At 35.2% G+C, this 27459-nt stretch overlaps 1 protein-coding gene and 1 long non-coding RNA gene across 5 annotated transcripts in view; both read left to right on the top strand.

Moving 5' to 3' along the window:
* The first annotated feature begins 879 nt into the window (after positions 1–879).
* GSK3B (glycogen synthase kinase 3 beta) overlaps positions 880–27459 on the top strand; it is a 167563-nt gene continuing 140983 nt past the window's right edge. The window contains exon 1 of one of the 4 annotated variants that reach the window (XM_032479975.1): positions 880–1999. In XM_032479975.1, the coding sequence (XP_032335866.1) occupies positions 1912–1999 (88 nt within the window). In that variant the 5' untranslated portion in view covers positions 880–1911. The remainder of the gene's footprint in view (positions 2000–27459) is intronic. The other 3 variants (XM_006190481.3, XM_032479986.1, XM_006190482.2) reach the window with 3 other exon arrangements.
* On the top strand, positions 11879–25868 carry LOC116663730. The gene is made up of 3 exons (XR_004320024.1): positions 11879–11889; positions 15069–15072; positions 25029–25868. It is a non-coding gene; the product is annotated as an uncharacterized LOC116663730 (long non-coding RNA).

The following is a 27459-nucleotide window of genomic DNA, read 5'->3' as shown; positions in this document are numbered from 1 at the left end:
GCTCTCGGGCTGCGGTTTCCACACTGGCTGCGAGTAGCCGCAGGCGAGCCCGTCAGACTGTCCGCCACGACCCAAGTCGCGCTTGTCCCCGCTGCTGGGACCGCCGCCGGAGGCCGAAGGCCAATCACACTGCAGCTAGGTCTTGCGATTGGACGGCAGTGAGTGCCGATTGGCTACCATTACGGGTTTCGGCCTCCCTCCTTTTCACTTTCGCCCGCACTCCAACTCCAAAGCTTCAGGCCAATGAGAAGGCGTTTTATAGATACCGTCCCTTCGCTTTCCACTTCTCCCCACCTCGGCGAGGGAGGAGACGTTCTGACTGGCCAGGCTGTCCTCGGAAGCCCCATCCCTTCACCAATCACCGAGGGAGGTGCACTCCCAGCGGAGTTTCGGCCAATTACAACGCGGCCGCGGTGCCCAGCAGTGCGCTTTAACCAGCGACTCCGGGCTTCACTGCCCTTAACTCTTCAAGCTTTATCGTGAGGGCCGGCGGTTCTGATTGGCCGCTGTTGCCATTGTCGAATTTCTCCTCCAGCCAGCCACAGAACAAGGCGAACCCACCTTCTTCTCTATCGGCTATCTTCGGCATTTTCCGCCCTTGGGCGTGAATTTCCAGCGACATTTTCTAATTGGCTCCTCACGTGGATCGGTTTTTTCCGGGAAGAGCCGCAAACAAACGACGTCCGTGATTGGCTCCGCTCGGGCTTCGGCTCCCCTGCCGAAGGGGGCGGGCGCTCCACTCGGCCGGCGATTCCCAGACGCCTGTTACGCGGGCGGCGGGGCGCTGGGCGGTGTAAGGCTGGGTGGGGGAGGAAGGAGGCGGAGGACGAGTAGGAGGGGGGAGGGGGAGTGGGGAAGAGCTAGGCGGCTGCGCAGACGGCGCTCCTTACACAGAGCAGCCCCCGACCCGGGCGAATGCGGGTTTGTGCTGGTGCTGCCGCCGCCGCCGCCGCCGCCGCCGCCGCCCGGGCCGAGTGACAAAGGAAGGAAGGAAGGAAGCGAGGAGGAGCCGGCCCCGCAGCTACTGACAGGGCTCCGGGCTAGGGGCAAAGCGCGGACACTTCCTGAGCGGGACCGAGCAGAGGCGAGGGGCGGGAGGGCGGCCGCGCTGGTGCCGTGGACGGGGGAGGGGGCCCCGAGGGACGGAAGCGGTTGCCGGGTTCCCATGTCCCCGGCGTATGGGGAGCAGTCGAGGAGCCGCTGCCTGGGGTCTGAAGGGAGCTGCCTCCGCCACCGACGCCGCCATGGCCGCTGGATCCAGCCGCCGCCTGCAGCTGCTCCTGGCGCAATGAGGAAAGGAGCCGCCGCCACCGCCCGCCTCTGACTGACTCGCGACTCCGCCGCCTTCCAGCTCGCCGGGCCCTCACCGTCAGCCCGCCGGATCCCGCCGCTGCCGGAGCCGCAGCGTTTCTCGTCGCATCTCCGAGCCACCCCTCCTTCTCCCTCCCTCCTTCCCATCCCCCCTTCTTTTCAAGCGTGAGACTCGTGATCCTTCCGCCGCTTCCCTTCTTCATTGACTCGGAAAAAAAATCCCCGGGGAAAATATAATATTCAAAGTACTTATTTTCAATCAAGTATTTGCCCCCGTTTCACGTGATATATATTTTTTAGGACCTCCCCACCCATTTCTCCCCTCCAAGGAAAGGGAGAGGAAAGAATTGTATTTTTTCCCAGCCCCCAATCATCTATATGTTAAATATCCGTACTGATCTGTCTTCAAGGAGAAATACATCGCTCGCCTTTTTTTATAGCTATACAAAAGGACTGAAAAGCCAAGAGGACGAAATCTTTTTCTTTTTCCTGTGGAAGAACTTAATGCTGCGTTTATCACTAACCTAACACCCCAACATAAAACAAAAGGAAGAAAAGGAGGGAGGAAGGAAAAGAAGGTGATTCGGGAAGAGAGTGATCATGTCAGGGCGGCCCAGAACCACCTCCTTTGCGGAGAGCTGCAAGCCAGTGCAGCAGCCTTCAGCTTTTGGCAGCATGAAAGTTAGCAGTGAGTATTGATTTTATTTTACACCCTTTCTCCTCCTCACCCTGAAAATAAGAGACTTTGTAATACCATGATCTTAAAATATTAGACCTCCTGATAAAACAATCAGAGATAATGGAAAAGGGCAAAAACCTGTCTTCAGTCAAGGATGAGGCAGCTTCCTCTTTTCTCCTCCCATACCCCCTCCCCCGGTCTCATTAACCTTGAATTGAGAAAATGATTTTTATTTGGACGGTTTGTTTTGAAACATTTCTTACAGTTTTCTTGCTGTTGATAGTCATCCTTATCAAGTGGTTGAGAATGTCCATGTTAAAATAGTGATGGAAGTGTTTACTTGCTCATCCTTTTGAATAAAGAGGACAAGGTTTATAACCATGATGTGCTTTTGCAGAGTGTGTGGCTATTGGAATGAGGGATAGTTTAGTTAGCTCAGGTCTCAGGGGTTATTATAGTTTTGTATAGTTAATAGGGGAACTAAATGTTACTGTCTCCTAACATTTCTTTCTTGCTTATATGACTATACAGAATATTTATTCTTATTCCAGACATGAACTTACTCAGTACCAAACTCAGGTTTGGAGGCCAGCATTGATTCCTCCCTTTAGAAGGGACTGGTGGGGCTGATAGATACTCAGTAGCAGTAGTATCTCAACAGACATTGTTTTAAATTGAATAAGTGGTTTAATATGTTATCTCTTAACCTTCCTGATGTGACATTACCAGTCTACCACTATAGAGTTAATGTTTAATCGAAAGGTAATTTGGAAGTAGGTCCAAGTTTTGATTGAGGTTTGTATTGTCATGTTGCCAAATAGTAAGTTGAATGTTAATTGTCATTGATTCATCATTTAAGTTCAATTTTGGGGTGCCATTGCATTCAGTGCTTGTTAAATGATCTGGAGTTCGGGAATCCCTTCTTGGAACTGTTTAAAATACTCTTGAATTGGTTTCTTGTGGAATTTAGATAAGACTATGGAGTTAGTTAGAATAATAAGGATTTAGACTTTTCTATCATAGGTTTTGCAGAAGGCCGTGGTCCTGAATATCATACGGATATTTGGGCTCTGTTCAGGGTTGTTGCTAGGCTGTCCCCTCTTCCCAGATTTGTGCAGAAAAATCTATGTTCTTGAGTGTTTCATATATTAAGTATTCAACATTCCAGTGTATATTTATGAATGTTTATGTGATATTTAATGACAGTTTATTTAAACATACAGAATTTGACAAATATCTATTTTGTTTCCTTATTCCTTGAGAAAGGAGAATCATGAGGGTAAAGAAAAGCTATTTTGTTGCTTAGAAGGAGGAGAGAATTGAAGAACTGAGATTAAAAAACAGTATATGCAGTTATGTGAAATTGATCACATCCTTAAGCAACATAAAATGATCACTATTAATTGAACTCAGGATTTCAATTCATACTGGCTTTTGAAACTTGCCTGAAACGGGGTAGTCTGAGGTAATAGCTGAATGGGAGATTATTTTTGAGAGTTAAATATTTTTTTGGTGACTAGCTAGTACAGAATGCAGGGTATGTGAAGAGGGAAGCTGATGATGCATCTTTCAGGGAATGGTCAAGCTTTCTAAGCACTTCATGGGGTCATTTGAGAGGAATAGTTAAAAATTCTGGGGTAATTTTCAGCTATGATGAAGCAAATCTTTTAATAGCTGCTTAAGAGGCTCTTGTGGTACTGGAGTGTTTGTATGTTTTTCATCTTGGTTTAAAAACCACTTGAAATCAATTTTAGGTAATTAATTTATTATATCTGTTTCAGAGAGCAAAATAGAACAGCTTATAATAAATTTGGGGCCTTTCGTTTCCAGGATTCTCTTTGAAAATGACCCCTTAATTCTCAATTGTGTGAATGTTGACTGAGGATGGAGTAACTTGTAAAGTGTGTAGGTTAAAATGTTGAATTTTTTGTTACCATATAGGTTGACTTAACATTTAAAAAGTTGGAGTTCAGTGCTAATGTGTTTTTGACAACATTGACTTTAAGGACATTTTAGAAGAAATGATGTGGTCTCTTTTGATATTTACTATAGAAATTAAAACTGAGGGAAAATGTTAAAAATTGTTAATTCATCAAAAAATAAGCTTCAATAAAAAACTAAATGAATAGTAAACCCATGGTGGGGGAAATAAAAAGAAAGGGAAATAATTAGCATTTGTTAGAGCACTAGTTTTCTAAGGGACCCCTGTTGAAAAGAGAGATACATAAGAAATTATAGCCCTTGGCCTGAAAAGCTTATCACTTAGTTGTGGAGGCAGGTTATAGGACAGAATGTGAAAACAATAGCCTGATGACTGCAAGATTATAAATACAAATAAAATGCTGTGTTTAGAGGGACAAAAAGGGGTGAGGTAGATTGGTTGGAGAGGGAAGACTTCCTATAGAGGGGTGTTTTAAGACAGGCGTTAAAGGAGGCAGTAACTTGAGTTGATAGAGAAGCATAAAGGATTCTAGATGGAAGGAATGGACAGAGGCACAGACATGGTGATTTTTGTATGACAGATCAATGAATTTTGTGCTTATAAAGCAGGTTGGTAAATCTGAGTTAAAGGGGCCTAAGTAGAAAAATAAGAGATGCCGTTTGAGAAATGTGTTAACGTTAACTAATAGAGGGCAGAGGGGGCCTTGTAAGAGTTTGGTTGAGATTCAGGAGAAATTGGAATTTACTAAAGGTTACTGAATAAGGTACTTGAAGGTGATTTGGGCAGCCAAGTTGATGGATTAGAGTAGAAACATTGGAGCCCTTTTAAGGAGTAGCAGGGTATGTTGTAAATAATTAGAGAATATAAAGTAAAATGTGAAAATGGGATGAAAAGAATACATTTGAGAGACAGTGTGAATGAAGAACTGGCAGGACTTTGGATTGGATCGAAGGGGAATATTTGGGAAGGAGTCAGGAGTTAAAAATAAATTCTGATGTTATTGGTCTGGAAGACTTGACCGCCAAGTTATATTGTTGATTGTAATGGGAAAGTTGAGAAAATACTGAGATGAGAAGGTAGATGAGTTCACTTTTTGAAAATTTAATATACCATAGGTTTCCTTGAAATTCAGTAGACAGCGGTTGGTTACTGGCAATGATATTTAACTTTCTAGTCTATTAATTGCACTGTTTCTAATTTTTCTACACCTAAAAATGGTGGGTTTATTTTCAGGAGTAGTAAGCTAAGGGTTTTTATTTATATGCTTTCCATTTGAAGTCCTAAAAAAGAAAATAATTTTTTATGTAGATTCGAAGGCCTCACACTTAAAACCTAGTTGTAATAGCCCCATGGTAATTTATTTGAAAATATGAAAATATTTTTTAGACTAAACTGTGACATAAAATTTTTAGATATTTTATACAGCCTTTATTGTTTGTTACATGCTTAAAACTTTTTTTTTAAAATAAGTAATGGCTATTCTTAGGTAAACCTTGCTTTTAAAATGATGGTAATATGAAGACTAGCAGAAATTAAAAGTTTATTTTATAACAAGCATTTCTTGCCTTTTTTGTTAAGCATTTATGCCAAGTTTAAATCAGTATATTTGAATTTTTTTAACTTAATATGGTGAAACCATTTCTTTTTTGTCCATATCCAGATTTAAGTGTTAATTAAATAAATTTTAATAGTCATATGGTTCTTTCTGTAGCATCATATGTAGTTTACTCAAAATAGATATGTGGTGATTTTGGTTACAATATTAGTGATAAATTATTTTGGTAAGCTATTAGTGAAAATTTAGCTAGTTACCTAACTAAGTTAAATCACTTAAATTATTCCTTCATATAAAACTTTTCTAGATCAAATTTTTTTTTTTTAGTGAAGAGAGAATAATTAATACCAGCATATTACTGTACAGTATTTAGTTATATGGTGATTGAAACCAAAGAGCAGGTGCTAACTTAGCGTTCTATTCCCAAGGGAGCTCAATCGCTTTTGACATGTTAAAAATTAGGTTATTAGAATTTAGCCGATTTCTAGATTATCCATGTTAATGTAGAAGAGAGCTCATGTGTGAAACTGAAAACCGGAACCTTTCATTAAATTTTCATTCCTTTCCCAATAGACCTTTCCATAGTTGTTTAAACACTAAGACCTTCATGTAAGAATTGCATACTTTCTTGTTGCAGTGCCTCTAGAATGCTAATTGTGAAATGACTGTAAGGCAAAAGTTCTAGGAAAAAACTTGAAGGGAACCCAGGAGATTAACAAATCAGTTTTGACTGATAGGGAATTGCATTTAGAAAATGAGGGTGACATCTTCTCATTTCACTGGGATAGTTCTATTGCAAAGCAGTACATACTTGTACCCTGTGCTATCTGCCCCTTGTTTTGTACTTGGGTTGCAGGTGTGAGATAGTGTTTTGGAGAAACAGCAAGGCTGGGAAAGTGTAAGCAGAAGATTCTGAGACCAGACGAACTCTTTTTTTGTGTGTGATTTATGATTAGAGAAGGCTATGAAACATACATGTGCTGTGTGCCAACCCTGATGCCACAGTTCCATACTTTTTAATAAGACTCATGGGAATTTGGGACAGGGATGGTATTAGGCAGGCTGTGGAAATGCGGTGTCTCTTATGATGCTCCACCCTGCAATGGAGAATTGAAGGGGCAGAGCACATGGGTGTGATGGGACTATATGCTGATACTAACAGGACCAACCTGATTTCCCTCCCAGATATTGTTCTATTGAGACCATAATCACCAGGAGTAAATGAATTTGTTGGAATGTTTAACGTCATTTTCTAGCTTATTTTGGGGGGGTGGTTTGTGGAGAGGGAATCTTGCATGATTTCAAGAATAGGAGTATTTTCATGGTTCATTGGTTTTAAAGTAGAGATTGCAATCTTTGCTTCTCTCTTGGGTTGTACAAATCTTCCTTGGTTATATAAATTGTCTTTGAAATTGGTTGAGCGTGATGTAGAAATGTGTATTTATGGAAAGACCTGTATGAAAAGAACAGCGAGGAAAAACTGACAGTAGAGTTAAAAGAGCAATCTGTTTTCCCCAAAGCTTCCTACGATTAAATTGATAAAATAAAGGGAACTTATTCTATTCTATTTATTATTGAGTTTTTAGTCCAGTTTTTTTTCTTTAATGAGTTAATATTCAGCACATAATAGACATTCAGTAAATTATTTCAGTTTATACCCAAGTCTGTAATGTACTTGTCTGGTACAAGATATAAAGACACAACTTTGTAGATTTGGATTCTTAGTTTACAGTCTCCTTTCCTACTTTTGCTTATGTTTTGGGGAGAAAGGACTATTTTCAAATGATATGCAAGTTAAAATTCTGTAAATGGTTGAATCTTATATTTTTGTATTGAGTAGTTTACTTAGAAGCGTTTTAGTTTGATGAGATTTAGACTATGATGTTTTGGTTTTTTTGAAACAAATTCTGCCAAACCAACGTTTCCCTTTGGTCTCCAGGGTACCATGGCCAAACAGTGGCATAAATATGAACCCTTATCATGTTCCCTTATTAGCATAATTTGGTGTTGTTAATTTCTTGATTGTCCTTTTAAATCAATTTAGTAATAAAAAGTAAACATTTCTGACGGAGGCATTATTTTTCTAGCAACTTGTATTTTAGTTGGTGGTATAATTTGAAAGAATATATAGGCCAGAGAAATGGTGGGTAGGAAGGCAAAAATATTAGTAACATTGGTGCATAGCAGTAACATTAATACTCCATTTTTTCATTACCATTAATTGTATTATGTTGAATTCCTTGGCTTAGGAGGCTAATAAATAAGTTGCTTTAATAGAAAGTGGCTATGAATAATGTGATTGACTTGTGATATGCCTATTGAATGTTTACTGTGTGCTAATAATCACTCTGCCAAATTCTTTACATGCAATAGCTCATTTTAATCAGTACAACTTTACAAAGTAGCTAATACTATTATCCCCACTTTATAGAAAGGTAAATGAGATTTAGAGAGGTGAAGCAACTTGTCCAATATTACCTTGATAGAAAGTTGCTCTCCTAGAATTTAAACCCAGGCATTCTGATTCTAGAGCTCTTGCTCTTTATTATATATGTTATAGAGAATGGATTGCTGTTAACTTAACACTTGGATTCCAGAGATAAGCTAAAATGCCTTTTGTTTTTAGGATAGTCTTTCATTGATAATTTAGCAGTGAACTGTGTAAGACTTTCATGATTAGTTCTGCTTTTGAAATTAGTTTCAGGCATGAGTGTTAGCAAATATAGGTGTATTGGAAAAAAATCCTCAATTCTTCTAAGATTTCAGGGAAAACGTCTTAAGACTAACATTGAAAACAAAATTATTACAGCTTATGCCATCACTAAAAGAAAAATAAGTAATATATGGTATTTTTTGGTTAAATGTTCAGTTGGAGCAGTGGTTTTTTTTTTTTTTTTTGAAAAGTACTGCTTGTTTGTAAGTAAATCTGGTATATTTATATTTCTAGGTAATATTAGAATGTGATTCTCCAAATTAGCCATTATTAAGGATTATTATTCCTCTCCATCTCTTCCTGTAGGTTGTGAAGTGTTCTAAGTGTTCTGCTCTTTGTTTTAATATTTGACAGCAAACTTAATGAAAGTTTTTAAAAAAATTATGTACACAATCAAGTATCTATTGGACACCTGTTATGTCAGGAGCTGTGAGCCTTCTGTTTTTTTGTTTTGCTTTTTTAAAGAATCAGTGTGCATTGGGAACATCACCTTTTTGGAATTAATTGGTATTTGATAATCAAGAATTAGACCAAAAAGCTCCTGAGTAGCTGAAATCCCCAGACAAATGGTACATACACTTACCTCATAGGTTACTTTTTGGCTTTTAGTTAGAGTTCTTTATTTTTTAACACATAGTTCTAAATCATTCAATTGCCTTTAAAAACACCCTGAAGATTAGAAAGAATGAATGTACACTGATATTAAGCATTACAGCTTCTAAAAAGAGTAGACAGACAATTCAGGAAAACAGGCATATTGGGATTATTTAGTATAGGCTCACACAGCTCCACGGGAAATCACTCTGATAATTGTTCAAAATGTTGATCTGGAGAAAGTTCAATTATACTAACTTCACTCTCTTTTGAAGGGACAGAAGGCAGGAAAATCTTTTCTGGATAGCTGAGTTTCTGTAATAACTTCTCACTGCATCAAACAGTCTAATTTCTTTGTCACTGAAGTGATGAGGAAGAAAACTGGGTCATCTCTGTCTGGTTGACCAACTCTTGTTGGTTCTCAGTGATGTGGATAAAGATACTAAAGTGTAGTATTCTAGCCCAGGGAATAATTTCTAGCTCTTTCTTTCATTGTTCATCTCTGTTTGTTACTCAGCAACAGCATTTTACGTGATTTAAGATTTGTTGCCTTATTTTTTCTTCTGTGATATATATAGAGTTGCTTTTTGGATTTTAACATGCCTATACCTTCTATTTGTAGAATGCTTAGAAGGCACTGCATGGAGTTATTTAAGCTTTCTTATGAATTAAATTAGCTGTAAGAGAGTAACTTCACCAAATACACTTATAGCCTCTGTAATGAGAATTGAAAAGGTAGGTACCTTAATTGTTGATATGAGGAAAAAGGCCAATCAAAGCAAAGTACTTTTTTCTCTTTTGGAGGTCTAAGAAATTCTTAGGGGCTTAGTTGGCTAATACAAGTGAAAAGGTATTTCAGATTTCTTTCCAATATAGGCTAATCTATCTTTTAAAAATGTGACTCCCTCTATTTCCCCTTATTTCATAAAATTGGTTAATTCTTTTTAATTGATCAACCATTTTCTTCAAAATTTGTGTTGAAGTTACTGAGCTAAGTCAAATTGCTACTCCAGCTCTGAAGAGAAGGGAAAGCTTTGAGTTGGTAGGGCTTCAATAATAATATATAGCTATATGTATATTATATTTGCATGATATATAGTAACTACCACAATAGTATTATTAATTGGATGCTGTATAATAGTTCCATACTGTCTTATTTACATATTATGCTTTAAAAAACTGGAATTTACTTGCATGATACAGAATTTAAAAAGTACTCATGATGTCTCCTTCCTGTTTCTGCTCTGTAATTACCAGTTGCCTTTGCTGGTGACAGCCAGCATTCCAGTTTCTTAAGTATCATCCATAGACATTCTGAATCTTTACAGGGTATTTCTGCTCTGGAATCATATTTTGTATATACAGAACTAAATTAACACTGGCTTTAGCATAAGAGTGTTAGAATTAAAACAATGTTTCTATCAATTATTCTAGAAAATTACTATTGTTTTTCATTCTAGTAGATTACTAAACTTGTTTTTTTGAATATGATGGGGAGTAAGTACAAAAATGAGAGAGTGCTTCTGTTTGGCTATTAGAGGTAAAATGGTAATAGTCATAACTGATGAACACTTAAGCAGGACACTGAAAATATTCACCACTGTTTGTATATTGAGAAACGATCTATAGTGTCCAGCAGATATTGTTTGTGTCCTTGCTGGAAATATTTCATGGTAAAAGAAAAAGACAAAAGGTTATTGATATTCTCACTTAACTTTCCATTTTTCAAACATCTTAGATGAGAAAACCTGTTCTCTTGAGAGATCAGAGGCGCAGAGTGCGTCAATGTCAGTGAAGCCTGTGCCTTTTACCTCTTTAAGAGCGCACGGTTTCATTCTGCTCCTAAACCAAGCATTCCTTAATATTAAAAAATTAAAAAAATTTTTTTTTATTTAATAATGTATTCTAGTCATATGACTTAGTCTTGTTATGGAAGCTAAACTTCTGTGCCTCATGTTTCTTAGAGGCAACCTAAACTATGACAGCTATTTCCTCTAGGAGTTTTGTCATAATTTTAATTAGTATGCTATTTGTCTATTTCTTAAAATTATTTTTAGATATTATTTATTGTCATCTCATTATGGTAGATATTATTTATTGTCATCCCCATTTCCCTTTTACTATTTTACTGATATAATTATACCACCAGTTTTAATTTTATTTACTTAAATTATTATTCAGATGATTAATACTCAGTATCTAAACATTAAGCAATATTCTGTGCAGAATTGAGTAGTGTACAATGGTTACCTTTCCTTTAAAAAAAAACTGTTTTTTTGAGATCTAATTCACATACCATAAAACTCATTAATTTAAGATATATAGCTCAGTGGTTTTCAGTATTCATGGAGTCTATAACCATCACTGTAGTCTAATTTTAGAATATTTTTATCACCCAAAAAAGAAATCATGTATTCATTAGTAGTCATTCCTAATACTTCCCTTTTTCTAGCTCTAGGCAACCACTAATCTGTGTGGATTTGCCTATTTTTGACATTTTATATAAATGGATTCATACAATATATGGCTTTTTGTGACTGACTTCTTTTACTTCATGTAATGTCTTCTAGGGTTTGTCCATGTTGCAGCATTTGTCAGTACTTCATTACTTTTTATTGCTGAGTAATATTCCATTGTGTGGAAATGCCACTGTTTGCTTATCTGTTCATCAGTTGATGGACATTTGGATAGTTATCTACTTTTTGGCTATTAGGAATAATACTGCTATGAACATTTTTGAACAAGTTTTTGTGTGGACATATATTTTCAGATCTTTTGGGTACATAGGTGTGGAATTGCTAGGTTGTATGGTAACTCTGTTTAATAATTTAAAGAAACTCACATATCCTTTGCTTTTACATTTTTTTTACACTTTTTTGTTGCCATTTTTTTCTTGCAATTTGCAATGATTACAATCTTAATTTTTTTTTGCCTCAATTTTATTGGGCGTTATGTAGATTTTGCCCTACCCTCTCTTCTTTTCCTGGAGTGTCCTTTTCCTAGAGTCCTGTCCTACTGCTGGGATCTGGCCTGGTTGTTCTCCATGCCCCCAAGGTACATCTGTCATCCTCTGGCTTATTTCATTGCTCTTCAGAGTCCACTCTCCTATTTCCCGGATCCCATGTCTGCATCACCGTGTAGTTCTTTTCTAACTTAATCTCATGACATCAGCCTGGAGTATTAACTGTTTGGTAAATGTACCTGGAAAAGTTTTTATTTGTTTTTTTCTCCCACTTTTGGTCCAAAAGAGTAGTTAAGAAGCTGACAGGCTTTTTTGACAGTTGTCTCACCTTTCATTAATTTGTCACTGAGGCATAGATGTTTTGGGAGGTTACTTTGTGTCATATGATCAAGTGATTACCAGGCCAACATGAAGCAACAACATGAAGCAAGTACAGAAATCTGAACAATATAAATATTAAGCAGTTGTTTAAGCAGAACTATTCAATAGAAATATACAAGCCACAAGTGTGAATCACATATGTAATTTCAAATTTTCTAGAAGCCACATTAAAAAGAGTAAAAAGACAGGTGAAGTTAATTTTTTGAATGTATTTTATTTAAACCAGTGTGTCCAAAATATTATTTCAACACATAATCAGTGTAAAATTTACTAATAATAAATTTTGCATTTTTTGGGAGGGGGTACTAAATCTTCACAACCTAGTGGGTATTTTATTCTTACAGCACGTCCTAATTTGGAGTAGCCACATTTTAAGTGCTCAATAGCCACATGTTGCTAGTTGTTACTGTATTGAACAGTGCAGATTTAGAATTTTCCAGGAATTATGTTATTGTGTGATACTGTTGTCAGTCTGTCTAATCATATATGTGGTCTATTTATTCTAAAGGAATAGATAAGGGGAATGTAGATTAAAAACACTTCATTGATTTGTCTCATTGCTTTGTTTTGTTTTTAGTCGTATCTTCAGTTTATTTTGAAATTTTATACCACATTAAAGGAGGTTGAGAGATTTATGTTCTTCAGAAAGGTGCTTGGTATAGGAGGTAATGATTTTTTCCCCATATTTTAGCATAACTATTAAAATGTATATTGAAATTCTTATTGGTATGCTTGTTAGATATTGTCATTGCCATAGTTGACCTGGTCCCAGTGGAATCCTATTAGTCTAAATATTCTTTGTCATATACTTTCTCCCCTTGCTCTTTCAAAGACCTACCCACGTTTCAGAATCTCACATGCCACATCAGCTACTTAGTCTGCTATGCCTTTTACCGTAAGGTATGAAAGGCACTTGTGTGTAACTCCTGTAGCACAATCACTCTTCTTATATTCTGCCTTGCATTCTGGTTAACTTGTTTTGTCTCTCCCCAGGTGATTATAAATCCCAGTATGGCAAAAACAATATTTTACTCATCTTTATATTTCCTGCAATGTGGATCACAGTGCTTTCTATACACTTAGTACATATTTAAGTTGAAGGCAATTTGTCATGATAGTTACATTTATACTATACATGATAGTTAAATATGGTATTAGAGTTTCCAAGTCATCAAACTATTGCTGATGTTTCTAGAAACATTTAAGTTTTGATATAAGAAATTAATTTATGAAGTTAAACCTAGGTGTTTGTTTAAACACAAAGGAGCAATAGTAGGAAAAAGAAAGAGACTCAGATACAGACATTTGTGTTATCCTATATGCTTAGCACAGAGTGGCTGTGAACTCTTTGGATGGATAGCTGAATGAAAGAAAGAACTCCGGTGCTAGGTTGCATTGTTTGATAAGTACAGTACCTCTGAAACATTGAGCCTATCCAGGTATTATAATACCCCAAGTCCTCCAGGAGTTTATTTGGAGTGGATGAGGGTAGAAGACAGATTTAGAATAATGAAAAGTGACAAATCAGTTTATTTTCACCAAGTAGGCTATTCTGCAAGAGATAAAGTAAACTATTTAAATATGAATAGGCCCTTTCACCATGGATGTACTTAGACATGTAAATTTTTTGTGGGGATTGATGAAAACTGTAATTTTTACAGGCCCTCTTTTTACATCTCTCGGATACTGTTTATTTGTCTGATAGACTAGTGTATATTTGTGTATCAATTCAAGACCTTTCCCAGAGAAAGTAAGAAATATTAATAAACAATATAGATTATCTTGCTAAATAAACCAACCTCTTAAATAGCTGTAAAATTTGACTGTATTGCGTTTTGAGAAACCATGTTTTCAGGATAATTGGTTTCTACTGATGAACATGGTATCTACTTCTGTGATTAATTGTGTACATTGTGAGATGGTTGGCTGGCCTAGGGCATGATTCTTACACAAAAAGAGATTTATTTTACTTTCTCTTAAGTAGTAAATGTTTGTGCCCTTCTTGAAATCCAACCAGTTACTAAAGAACAAAGCATAATTCTGTTTAAATTCAGTTGAACGTCACGGATAACCTTTATTGAAAGCCTTTTGAAGCCTTAATAGTACAGTATATATTTACGTTCTATCAATTTCTAGAAAATTAAAGAATGGCTGTGCACTTTCAAAGGATAGAGGAAGTGTTCTGTCTATTATTATATTTCTGCTATAGTGGAGAATGAGTACTTAGTAAAAAACAAAGGGTCTGTGTGTCGTGACCTCTAAAGTAAGAGCAGATGAACCAGTTCCTGGATCCTTAGGAAAGAAAAATCCCCAGTGGCAGAAGACTCTGACTACAATGTCTTCTACATGGTATCAACATAAGTTGTACAGCTTGTTAGCTATCAGTATTAATTTAGGAGTAAGATATTGTTTAAAAATCTGGCTTTACTTTATGTCCAAATTAAACGTCATCTTTTTGTTTTTCACATGTACCTGGGAAAGCCTATATACTTTCTAAATTTTAGGGAAGAGGCAAGAAATGCTGCTGTTGATCACAGGAGTGAGGGTTGGGGAAGAAGTTAATTATAGAAAAGTTTGTAGTTATGATGAGTGTTGAGTTTCCCTGGATGCTAATTGTGGTAGCCTAAATCTTAGAACTAGGATAATTGAGATTCAGCTACCCTTTGTGTATTTACTGTGTGTCAACCACTGTCATTTCATTTAACTTTCATAATACTTTGATGCAATATTCTCTCCCATTTAATGGATGAAGAAATTAAATTAAAAATATTTTAATTGATTTATTCAGATCTCACAGCTAGTAGGAATAGGCCTGGTGTGTGGAACTAAGGCCACCAGCCTTCAGGTAAAGACAAAAAAAATTTCATTATTTACTATGTCATTGCACTGTATTAAGCAATTTATTTCTATCTCATTTAATCTTTACCACAGTCTGGTAAGGCAAATAAAATTTACAAATGAGGAAACTGAAGCTTAGATGGCCTTCCTTACACAGCCAGCAGATTTTGTAGCCATACTTTGAATCTGTTCTTTTAATTGCTACACTCTATGACCTTTATAATTTAGAAAGAGAATAGGAAGATCCTGGGAAATTGGTTGATTTAAGTTTTCTTAGGGTAAGGCTTAGGAACTTTTGCTTTTTATTAATGTTACTTACCAAGGAGAAAGTAAATTGTCAATCATATACAAGTAAAGTGTTTTATCCTTTTGAAATAAAAATTTTAAGAGCAAATACCTTGCTTTTAAAGTTAATACAGACCATCTATGAAACAGTGACTGTAAGATATGGGTAATAAATACAGTCGAATCCATATTGCAGAGTCAGTTATTAGCCAGATCCCATTATCGTTTAGGAAACTGAGGCTCAGAGAGGTTGGGTAAATTTTGCTGAGGTTTTATAACCAGCAACACTGATGGCAGATGCTTGGATTCTAACCCAGTAATTTAATCTAGAGCTCTTACTCTTTACTGTCTTAAGAGAATGTGAATGATGTGCAAAAATGGAGCCTTGCTACCTCTGGGAACTTGGTGAAAATTGGTGAAGACACCAATTTTGAGCTTGTTGAAAACATCATAGCTTGACTCAAGGCAGGTGTTAGACATCACCCACCTGCTTCCATTTTTATTGTTTCCTGTGGTCTCTTGTCTCAGTATTTTTTGTTGTTGCTTTGCATTATTCTTGGACATAAAGATCCATGAAGATCCTCTTTATTTAGTTGATGCTTAATAAATGTTGAATGTTGAAAAATAAATCAAATTAAAAGCATTGAATCTTGAATGTACAGACCAAATTTTAATACATAAGTTCATAATCATGTTTTTCTTTTTAGTATTTTTATAGTTTTGAGGGTAGTTACGTATTAATTTAAAAAGTTGATTTATAGTTTTCATGACTTGGAGAAAATTTTCTGTGCTTCTGAGGAACTTTTCTTAGTTGGCAAGTGTTTTAAATGTCAGATTACAGTAAAATTCTGTGATGATACAAAATTCAGATACAGTATAATTGGCTCTGATCCTCTGTACTGCATTTTTCTCTGCGGGTGAGGCCAGGTGCACATTCTGTTTGTAATAATTGGTTTATTTCATACAGTTCTGATAAATGTACACTGATACATGAACTTTTCTTTCCTTGTCTACTCTAACTGGAAGACTAGTGGAAAAAAGTTTTCTGTTTATATTGTGATAACAAGCCCTGTTTATCCTGCAGTTGGATTTTTCAGGTCATGTTTGAAAGAGGATGTCTGGGTTTTAATGTATAATAGTTAATAAATGGAGTATTCATATATCTACAAGGCATTTATGTGCCAACTCAGCAATACAGAATGTAGGCAGGAACTAGACTGGATAAAAATGGATGCTGAAGAGCCAAAAGAGCTATCATAGAATCTGAAGCAAAGTGTTGTTTTGTTTTTTAACCAAGATGAAAGTCCTTTGGTCAGCGTTTCCTATACCAGTTACTCTAAGCAATGCTGTATAATATAATAATACATTATAATGCTGAAATAAATATTCTTTGGCCAAAGAAGTTTAGGAAATGCTGCTTATGGGATCCCTTGAAGGATTGATATTCCTTGGATCACACTTTGGAGGCTTTGTCTTAGGCATTTGGAACTTGCTTTTATTTTACAAGAAAAGGGAAGAGAGCCAACATTTAAAGAGCATTACTCTACAGGACTTAGGTGATATCTCCATTTTACAGACAGGGAACCTGAGGCCCTTCTGGAGGGTAAAGAACATAAAACTAGTAACAGGGCAGAACTGGGAATAAATCCCTAATGTCTCTGAGTCCTAAACCTTTGCTGTTTTGACCTTGCTATGCTACTGTGTGATTGTAGTGAACTACCCATTTGGTTGGATTTTACACTTTGGAAACAGCAGTTAGCAGTAATACTAGGAAAGGGACTAAGCTGCCCTACTTAGGGAAGAAGGAAAGGATAATTTACTACCTGACACGTGTTCTGTATCCTTTGCTTTGCTTAGATGAGCTCCATGTTCTGGGGGGAGAGGGGGAAGGTTTCAGAGAATACTCTGTAAATTAAAGTACTTTTGGAGTGAAATTTGATAGTACCTTTAGGTATGTATATCTTTATGTCTTTTTTTGACATTGTAAAGCCAGAGCCTGCTCTTTTATTAGGTATAGTGGGCTTACACAAGTTATGAACTTTTTATAGCTTCAGTTTCCTTATTTGGACATAGTGATAACAATACCTGCATTTCTGGGTGATTGTAGTCCTTAAAGGAGATAATTATGCATGTAAGGTGCTTGGCACAGTGTCTAGCACAAAGTAATCTTAGCTGCTATTAGTATTAATAAAAATAATTAAGGCTTAGGTGTAGGTTGTTACCTCTCTGTTATCTTTTTTTTTTCTTACTATTTATTGAAGTGTAGTAGATTTACAATGTTAGTTTCAGGTTATTTGTTTTTTTAATGGGCATGTATAGGGTGGTCATAAAGGAAGCCTCCAAGTCGTCTTTTTTTTTTTTTTTTAACTTATTTGAGGAAAAACATCACCTGTTGCCTTTTAGAATACAGTCATACCTTACCTTACTGCGCCTTGCTTTATTTTGCTTAGCTTTATTGAACTTTGCAGATACCACTTTTTTTTTTTAAATAAACTGAAAGTTTGTGGCAACCTTGTGTTGTCAGATGATGGTTAGCATTTTTAGCAACAAAGTATTTTATAATTAAGGTATATGCTTTTGTTTTTAGACATAATACTTTTGCATACTTAATCACTGCAGTGCAGTGTAAACATAACTTTTATGTGTACTGGGAAACCAAAAAGTTTGTGTGACTCACTTTATTGCAATGATCTGGAACCGAACCTACAATATCTCCAAGGTATTAATAATGGAGGTTCCATCTTGAATATATTTTATAGGACACTAAGAAAGTTATAGTTTGTTAGGGATCTGGCACTTTTTCAGTGAGTACTGTTTGTAATCAGCAGATGTTGGCCTAGTGCCCATGAAGTTTTTGTTTGCCTGTTTAATGTGAGATGTGTTTTTTAAGTGGATCTGATGTCTATGTAGTCCGTCTTTTTTATACTGCATATTTTTCTTCTGAAAACTATTTTCAGGCTAGTCTGTATACAGTGACAGTTTAGTTTGCATTTGACCCTTGGGTGTTAAATGTTTAACTGTAATTGGCAAACAAGAAAGAGCCTCTTTCTTCCAACTTGGATGTCTACAGTTTTGTTCAGTAGAGTTAAATAATCTGAGGTACCCATTGAAAATTTGGAGAATTATTTAGAACCATTCAAAACCATCAAGGTTATTAAATGTGAGTTGATTTCAGCAGAGTGTAGTATATTTTTTCCTTCAGTTTTTATTCTTCCTTCTCAATTATGAGGAAGTCGGGGAGAGAGGTCTCTTCCCCCTCTAACAATTTTTTTTTCTCTTGGTAACTTTTTATTTCCTTCTTTGAAATAACCAAGATCCGTGGGGGCTCTAAGAACATCAAACAGTTTTCACAGCTTGAGGCAGAGTGATTTTCCTAGGACACCTTTTCTTATAAAGTAAAATACTCTGTCCTTGCCAGGACACTTTTAAAGAAGCAGCTAGTAGCAGCACCTTACTGCCTTGTCACTGACTAGGCTGAGGGAGGGGAAGAATGAGTCACAGTTTCCCTCTTTCTCCTTTTCCACTTCTCTTCTCCCTTTCCCTTTCCACTTAGCTCTTTGTGGGCATTGAACTTGGTTTCTGGTAGAATGGGATAATTTTCATTAATTTTTTTTTTTAAGGGAGCCTAGTATTTCCAAAATGGTGGTGAATGTTTTTTCCATTTTGGAGTATTTATTTTTAAATTATTCATTATTAAGAAGCTTTCAATCCTATAAAAGTCAATAGAATTGTGTAATGCACCACCATGTGTTCATCTCCAATTTCTATAATGATCTAAATGTGGTCAATTTTGTTTCATCTATACCCTTGCCACTACCAAATATTTTTCAAGCAAATTTCAGAGATCATACTTTTTTTTCAAATACATTTTTCTAGGGATGCTTAAAATAAACAAACAGAACTATAGCATCATGGTTCTACTTTTCATGGAATATTTGAAAAATTCCTTAACATCAGATAGCAAGGATTCACATTTCCCCAAAATTTTTCTGTTTAATGGTTTGTTTGAATTAGGATCCAAAACAACGTCCATATTTTGCATTTGATTGCTATTTTAAAATCTCCTTACATCTGATGATAATATTCTCCCCTCTTTTCCTTGTTATTTATTTATTGAAGAATTAGATCATTTGTTCTTTGAAATTTCCCACTTTATAGGTTTTGTTGATTATTTTTTAATCCCTGTAGTCATTTAATAGAGGAAGATATACCTTTACCCCCTGTATTTCCGGCAGACCGTTAGATTCTTTTAGTCGGGTTACTTTTTTAGGTGATGCTGAGTATTGCATAATATCAGGTGGCAAATAATGTTTAGAAATCTCTCTTTTTGTGATGTTACTGTTGATTGTTGGGTTTATTGTCAGCCTGATTCACCGTCTATTCTGAAGTTCCCCATCAATCTTTCATCTACATTGATGACAATTGCGTAGGTTAAGGCAAACTTCAGCCTATGGATGAAATCAGATCCTCTCCTTGTTTTGGGAATAAAGTTTTATTGGAATGTAGCCACACTGCTTGCTTAACATATCGTCTGTAGCTGCTTTTGTACTACAGTGCCAAAGTTGGTTAAGACAAAGGCTGTATGGCATGTAAAGCCTAAAATATTTACTGTCTGGCCCTTTGCAGAAGTTTGCTGACCCCAGTCTAGATCATTATATCTGATAGTGGTGATATTCTATCATTACTTCTGTTTGTTTGCTGGAGTACTTCTATAAAGAACTTCTTTACCTTAGTCAATTATATGATTCTGAGGAACAGCAGGATAAACGCCTGATTCTTTTCCTGTTACGTGATAGAGGTGGCCAGTGAGGTTTTTTTTTTTTTTTGTTTTTAGTATCAGTATGAACCCCTGATTTTGAATATGTTTGTTTTAATTCATTGCAGTTATTTTTAATTCTCAAATTGTCTCATCTTTAGCTAGTGGAAACCCCCTCATGTTGACTCCTGTATCTTTTGTTAAAACCTCAGTAACCTTTGGTAACCCTATTTTCTAGTATAACAAGATGTTCCTTTCTGATATTTAAAGATCATAATCTGGGTCTTTGTTGCTATAAGTGGGTTGTTGTTTGTAGGCCCTTTTAGTGGACAGAGGTGTGTGTGTGTGTGTGTGTGTGTATGTGAGACTTCTCTTTTTGTGATAAAATAAACAATGTAAAATTGACCATTTGAACTGTTTTAAAGTGTACAATTCAGTGGCATTAAGTATATTCACAGTGTTGTATATCCATCACCACCTGTCTAGTTCCAGAACTTTTTCACACCCCAGAAGGAATCCTATATTCCTTAAGCAGTCAGTCTGTATTCCTCCCTCTCTCCAGACTCTGGCTCTAATCTACTCTCTGACTCTGGATTTGCTTGTTCTGTGCAGTTCATATAACTAGAATTATACAACATGTGGCATTTGTGTCAGCTTCTTTCACTCAGCATAATGTTTTCAAGGTTCATCCATGCTTCTATCAGTATTTCATTCCTCCATATGGCTGAATAGTATTCCATTGTATGGATAAACCACGTTTTGTTCATTCAGTTGGTGGACGTTTGGGTTGTTTCCAGCTATTGGCTATTGTGAATAGTGCTGCTGTGAACGTTGGTGTACAATTTTTTTTTCCCAACACTTGTCAGTTTTTTGGGATGTCTACCTAAAAACTGGGATGGAATTGCTGGCTCATATGGTAATTCCGTGTTTGATTTACTGAGGAACCACCAGTTTTCCACAGTGGGTGCATGATTTTACATTCCCATCAGCAGTGTATCAGGGTTCCAGTTTTTCTATATCCTTTCCGACGCTTGTTTTTTTCAATGTTTTGATAATGGCCATCCTAGTTGGTGTGAAGTGGTGTCTGTTCCTTGTGCTTTTGATTTGCATTTCCCTAATGACTAATAATGTTGAGCATCTTTTCATGGGCTTGCTGGCCATTTTGTTTATCTTTGGAGAAATATCTATTCAAGTCCTTTGCCCATTTTTAAATTGAGTTGTTTGTCTTTTTGTTGTTAAGTTATAAGGCTTCTTTATATACTCTGGATATTAGACCCTTATCAGATATATGATTTGAAAATACATCCTTCCATTCTGTGGGTAATCTTTTCACTCTCTCGACAGTGTACTGTCAGGAATGCATGAAAGTTTTAAAGACTGATAAAGTTGAATGTACCTCTTTCTTTCCTCCTGTGCTTTTGGTGTTATATTTGAAAAAACATTGCCAAATCTAAAATCAAGATTTACCCATAAATTTTCTTCTAAGAATTTTATAGTCTTATTTCTTATATTTAGGTTGCTGATCCATTTTGAGTTAATTTTTGTATATGGTGTGAGGTAAGGGCCCAGTCGTCCAGTTCCATTTGTTGAAGACTCTGTTCTTTCCCCATTAAATGGTCTAGGCATTCTTATTGATAACCAGTTGACTGTAGATGCATCGGTTTATTTATGGATTCTCAGTTCTATTCCATTAATTTATATATCTCTCTTATGTCACTACCACACTGTACTGTAGCTTTGTAGTAAATTTTGACATTGGGAAGTTTAGGTAGTCCAACTTTTTTTTTTAAAAAACATTGTTTTGGCTATTCATAATCCTTTGCAATTTCATACAAATTTTAGGGTCTTCTTTTCCATTTTTCTAAAAAAGGCCTTTGGGGTTTTGAATAGGGATTGTGTTGAATCTGTAGATTGCTTTGGGTAATATTGACATTTTAATATTAAATCTTATGATCTATGAACATGGCATGTCTTTCCATTTATTCAAGTATTCTTTAATTTTTTTCAGTAATGTTTTGTGGTTTTGAAGTCTTGTATCCCCTTGGTTAAATTTATTCCATGCTATTGTAAAGTGAATTTTTAAAATGCTTTTGTAAACACTCCTTTTCAGAGTGTTCATTGCTACTGTATAAAAATGCAAATGATTTTTATGTGTTGATCTTATATTCTGCAGCTTTGCTGAATTTGTTGTATGATTATTCAAATGAAAAAAATACATTGTGAGTTCATAGCAGTATTTCCAAATCTGATTTTGTTTAAAGTTTAAGGGTTAAAGATTATAAGATTTTTCCTTTAACTTTTTCAGCTTTATATTTATAGCTCTTTTCATTTATGCTGGAAGTCTTGAGAGTAGTGAATCACTTGTTTTATTATTTATATTTATATATACATATTAGTATTGCTATTTTGAGTTGTTTTAGAAAATGTTTGCTGAAAACAATTTAAGAATTCTTACAATTAATGTAAATTCTACTAGGAATTTACAGTCAAATTACTGTTTTAAAATAATTTGAAATGATTTCTGTCTGAGTTTAAGCCACCCAGTTGATACCTAGTTTGATACATTTGTCTGTTTTGCTGTCAGTTTTGGAGAATAACCTGTTTTCATTTTAATTTACTTTTGTTTTAAATTATGTAAAATATTTTCATGATTGCAAAACCAAAACTACAATATGAGGTGTATTTAGAAAAATCTAGCTTTTATCCTCTCCCTCCCCTATAGGTGACCATTTTTATTAGTTTTTGGGGTTTTTTTTAGAAAATGTATGTACACTTAGTCATATTTCTCTTTCCTTCTTAGATAAAACTTATACTTTGTTTTACACCTTTTATGTTTTTTGACTTAACATAAGTCCTGGAAAACACTCATAGTGTAGGGGGCTCTCCCTTACTGCTTTTTATACCTGCATAACACTGACTTTTTTATTCAAGCAGTTCCTTATTGATTACTTTAAGGTATTACATAGGGAAATTTTGATGGGACCAAGTTTTGGGTTCTGCACTGAACTATTTTTCATTTATATCATAAAGATATTATTTTACCATAAATACTCAAACAGTATAGGAGTGTGCACAGTAAAATGTGTAAGGTTTTCTCTGATTTCCATCTGCTCACAGTCTCTCTGATCCTATTTCCAGAAATTACTATTAGTAAGTTAGTTCAAGATATTTTTTAGGAGTAGACAGCATTTAATACACTGTAAGTAATTTTTAAACCAAATTGGGATCATATGAATAATCAATACCTTGATTTCTTTAATATTATCAATTGAGTTTCAGATTTGGGTAATGAAAAAGATTCCTGAGTTTAACTAAAGACTTAAAAAAGTGATTTTGAGACTTTTTTTTCTGTTTTCATTAACACTAGGAAATATATTTTGTGTGTGTGTTTAACTTCTTAAATTTTTTATATTGTAATTTCTGCTCTGAAATCCAGAAAGTAATGTGTGTAGCTGTATTCCTCTTTACATTCTTCTTAGACTCAAACTTATATTTGGAAAGAAATTGAGAAATTTTATTATATTCTACTGTGCCTTAATACTAAAAGTAAATCCAAATAAAGTCAGGATACCTGTTAACCAGTGAACTCCATAAAGGCAGGAAAAACCTGTCTAGTTCATCGCTGGGTCTCTAGCACCTAGGACAGCGACTGCTTCCCTATTCTTCCCACTCTTGTTTTGTTTTTGCCGTAAATCACAAATGGATCATGTTCTGTGTCCTTTTTTCATTTATTAATATATCCTGGACATTTTCCATGTTAGTGCTTAAAGTATCTACTTAATTCTTTTAAGTGAGTGTATTAATTCAGGTACTATATATTACATATTAGGTAGTTTAAAATACTTTAATTTGAAGCCCTTTCCCCTCCTCTACGCACCTCTGCCCTTAGACTTTGGTACTAGTGTTCTGTTTTTAAAATATTAGTGGAAGATACTAAATTGAGGGTTATGGTGGAATGAATGTGTATAACTCCCTCTTTTAAAATGTGTAACATAAGCAAATGTTTTTGTAGAATAGCACTGTGGGTAACATGCTTTAAACAAATCTAATGTATGACTATTCTGATCATAAATATTAGAATAATTCATTTTTAAATATTTTGATAAGTTCACATAAGGAGAAATAGAATTAGCATGTGAAAAAAGAATGTTCCATTTAGTATATTTGATGAAACACAAAAATGGAATGAAACAAAGTTAAACCCCTTCCTCCTCAGTGAAATTGGCAAAGATTATAAGTATAATATAGTTATGACAAGGGTGTTGCTGCAGGAAAGTAAATTTATTTCTGGAGGGCAGTTTGGCAAAGTTTTAGAAGTTCTACTTCTGTGGATTTATTTTAAAGAAAAAATTAAGGATATGCTCATAAATTTAGATATACATGAATATTTACAAAAAATTTAATCCTGGGACTAACAACAGTAAATAGTATTTTCTTCATGCCATACATTTATTTAATCCTCTCAACAATGATTTGGTATTCATGCAATAGGATAAAAAATGATGATGTAGAAGAATATTTAACATAGAAATAAGTTCATGATGAGTGCAAATAGCATAAGAATGAGTGAAAAAGAGTATGAGCAATGTGATTGAATTGACTGCAGCAAAATAGAGAAAACAGTATTCTCCAAATACTTATGCTGATAATCCTTTATTACACTATAATCTAGTTATAATCCTGTCATTCAAAGATGTTAATTTTATTCTTTTTGCTATCTTTATTTTTCTAGGTTTTTCTACAGTGAGCATATTTTGTCTAACAAGAAACTTGTTAGTTTTAAGATGTTTTTTTGAATTTGTAAAAGGATTTACTTCAGGATTCCTGAACACTAATTCTCTAAGCACCTTTAAAGTAGAGTTCCATTAGTAGTTAGTTTAAATCTATAACTTTTGGTGAACACATAAAATAGGAATTAAGATGAAGCATAGTCTTTGATTTCTGTTAATTTGATGGTGTTTCTTGGGGAATAGAAATGGAAAAAGTAGGAAGTTAAGTTTCAGTATCTAAAGTTTGAAGCCTGACAATGGCAAAATGACAGTATTTTAAATGTTAGTTTTGAGGTTGCTGGCAGTGAAGTTTCATCTGAATTAAAGAGAGAGAAGGAAGGAGGAAAAAAGAGGAAGAAGGAATGAAATAAAAAAGAACATGCTATATTTTCATGGTATTGTAATCAAGTATTTTCTCTTCCAGTTAGGAATTCAGTAATTCTGACTTTTATACTTTCAGTCTTGTTTCTGCCCTTTTCAGGAATTGAGAAAATTAGTTCACCAGGTTGCTGCTAATCCATCTGATCTATGTAGGACTAGAACTTGTGCTTGCTTTATTTTACTTAGTTTATCTTTGAGGCCTTGTTAAAATGTTTTTCTCAGTCAGGCCTTCTTTAACCCATTATTTTAAAAGTGTAGCTGCACTCTGATCCTGCACTTTTCATTCCCCTCCTCTGCTCTTTTTTTTTTATTAAAGCATTATCACCTTGTTATATATACTTCATTTATTTTGTTTGTGTCTGCTCTTCCCACCTTCCTGGCCTAAAATATAAGTTCCAGTGAGTGCACGAATTTTTGTTTCTTTAATATCTTGTGTATTTCCAGAACTCAGACCAATGCCTGGCACATAATAGGATTTCAATGAGTATTTTTTGAATAATGAATAGTGAGTATTCATTTGTGGAATGATTAGATGTTCTATTTAAAGGTTGATGGAGGTGAATTCTAAGTGTTTACAGAAGATTAGGATTCCATAGTTGTTTTGTAGTGTAGTTGTTTCATTGTTGGTCTAGTAATAGAATTAAATTTATAGACAAATTGGAATTTCTGAATTAATTTCTGAATAATTCCAGAACAGGTATTTTTTTAATTATTAATTTTTATGATATTATTTACTAACTTGCTAAATAAGTAACAAAAAGACCAATAAAATGAATCGGAGAAGAATCTTTGGCTTGCTGTGAGATCTTGGCCTTTCTGGTCCTTGTGAGGGAGCTGGATTAAGGTTTAAGAGCTCTCTTGCTCTCTCTTTGACTTTAAGATTCATCCCAGGGACTTTGTGTTTTTAGATACATTTCTTAGAAAATAACAAGTTGTGAGGAAATGAGTTGTATGAAACTTGCTACATGATTGCTTTTTTGAAATCAAAACTGTTGTTGAATGTTAATTAGTACCACAGCTTTGTGTGAAATCTTTTATACTTGAGTGATAATGAGACTCATTATTAGAGAGACGGAGTGTTAGGTGTTCCAAGATCTCCACATTTATTCATCCAGCACTCTAGGCCAACTCTTTGCTAGGCACTCCACTAAACTACTGAGCAAACAAAAGTCAGTAGGACAGATTCAGTAATGAGACAGTAAAAATATTTGTTTCATAGTGCTTCTCCTAGGTATGGGGTTCCCAAAAGCAAGAGAATTTATTTTCTTGGGTATTTAGGGGTTTGATTTAAATTTAAATTGAAAATGAGCCATTAACTAATGTTGAGGAGATGTATAAGCACAGCATAATTTTAATATCACTTTGCTGTTGAGCTAGAATTTGTATGAATATATATCTTTTGAAGGTATTAGCATTTATTTTGTATCTTATCCTTTTTGCCTGCTTTATTCTTTTAATGTAGCCCTTATAACAATCCTCAGAGTTTAAGTCATTTGCTTAAGGTTCATAGCTTAAAAGTTGTGGATTTTAAACTAGGCCAATTGATGCTAAAGTCTATAAACTTTTTGTGACACTTCCCAAAGGAAGCTGCCTTTTTTTTTTTGAAGTCAGTAGGTAATGTTTAATAACTTGATGTACTGAAAGCTGTGCTGTAAATTTTTTCCCCCAAATTGAGTATTTGGCTTTTGAACCCCAGTATTTCAAAATAAAAATTCTTTTTTTTTCTTATAAAAAATAAAATATGTTCATTATGGCAAGAAGCATAAGATGAAGGAGAAGAGAAAAGGTAAAAAGGTAGAAAGGTAGCTGGGCTGGGGAGAATGATAGTGCTGTTGATCCTCTGTTAACCATTTGGTGTACAGATGATACTTAACATGATATAGTTTGGATTCCAGTTTCTGAGACCTGGAGTCAAATCTGGCATCCATCATCTAATGGTTTTGTGAATTGAGGCTTTCATGGTTCGGGGGCAAATTATTTATTTCGGTTTTGCAGATACAAGAACTGAGGTATAGAGAGGGCAGCCTACATCATAAAGTTTTGAATATTAAATGTGATAAAGCATAAAATATTTAGCACATACTTAAAATTGCAGGCACATCTTAGATCTTTTCACACAGATATATTATCTTCTACTGAAATGAATCATCAGAAATTATAACTGCCTTTTTGAAACCTATTATATCAAAGGTATCTTTTCATATAAATACATTTTAAATCATCAGATAATAATTAATCCATACAGTGGGATGCTATAATATATTCAGCCATCCCCTTCTTGGTAGATGTTTAG

This window comes from Camelus ferus, chromosome 1, assembly GCF_009834535.1.
Source record: "Camelus ferus isolate YT-003-E chromosome 1, BCGSAC_Cfer_1.0, whole genome shotgun sequence".
NCBI classification, from domain to species: Eukaryota; Metazoa; Chordata; class Mammalia; order Artiodactyla; family Camelidae; genus Camelus; species Camelus ferus.
This window is presented reverse-complemented; position numbering and strand designations above follow the sequence as displayed.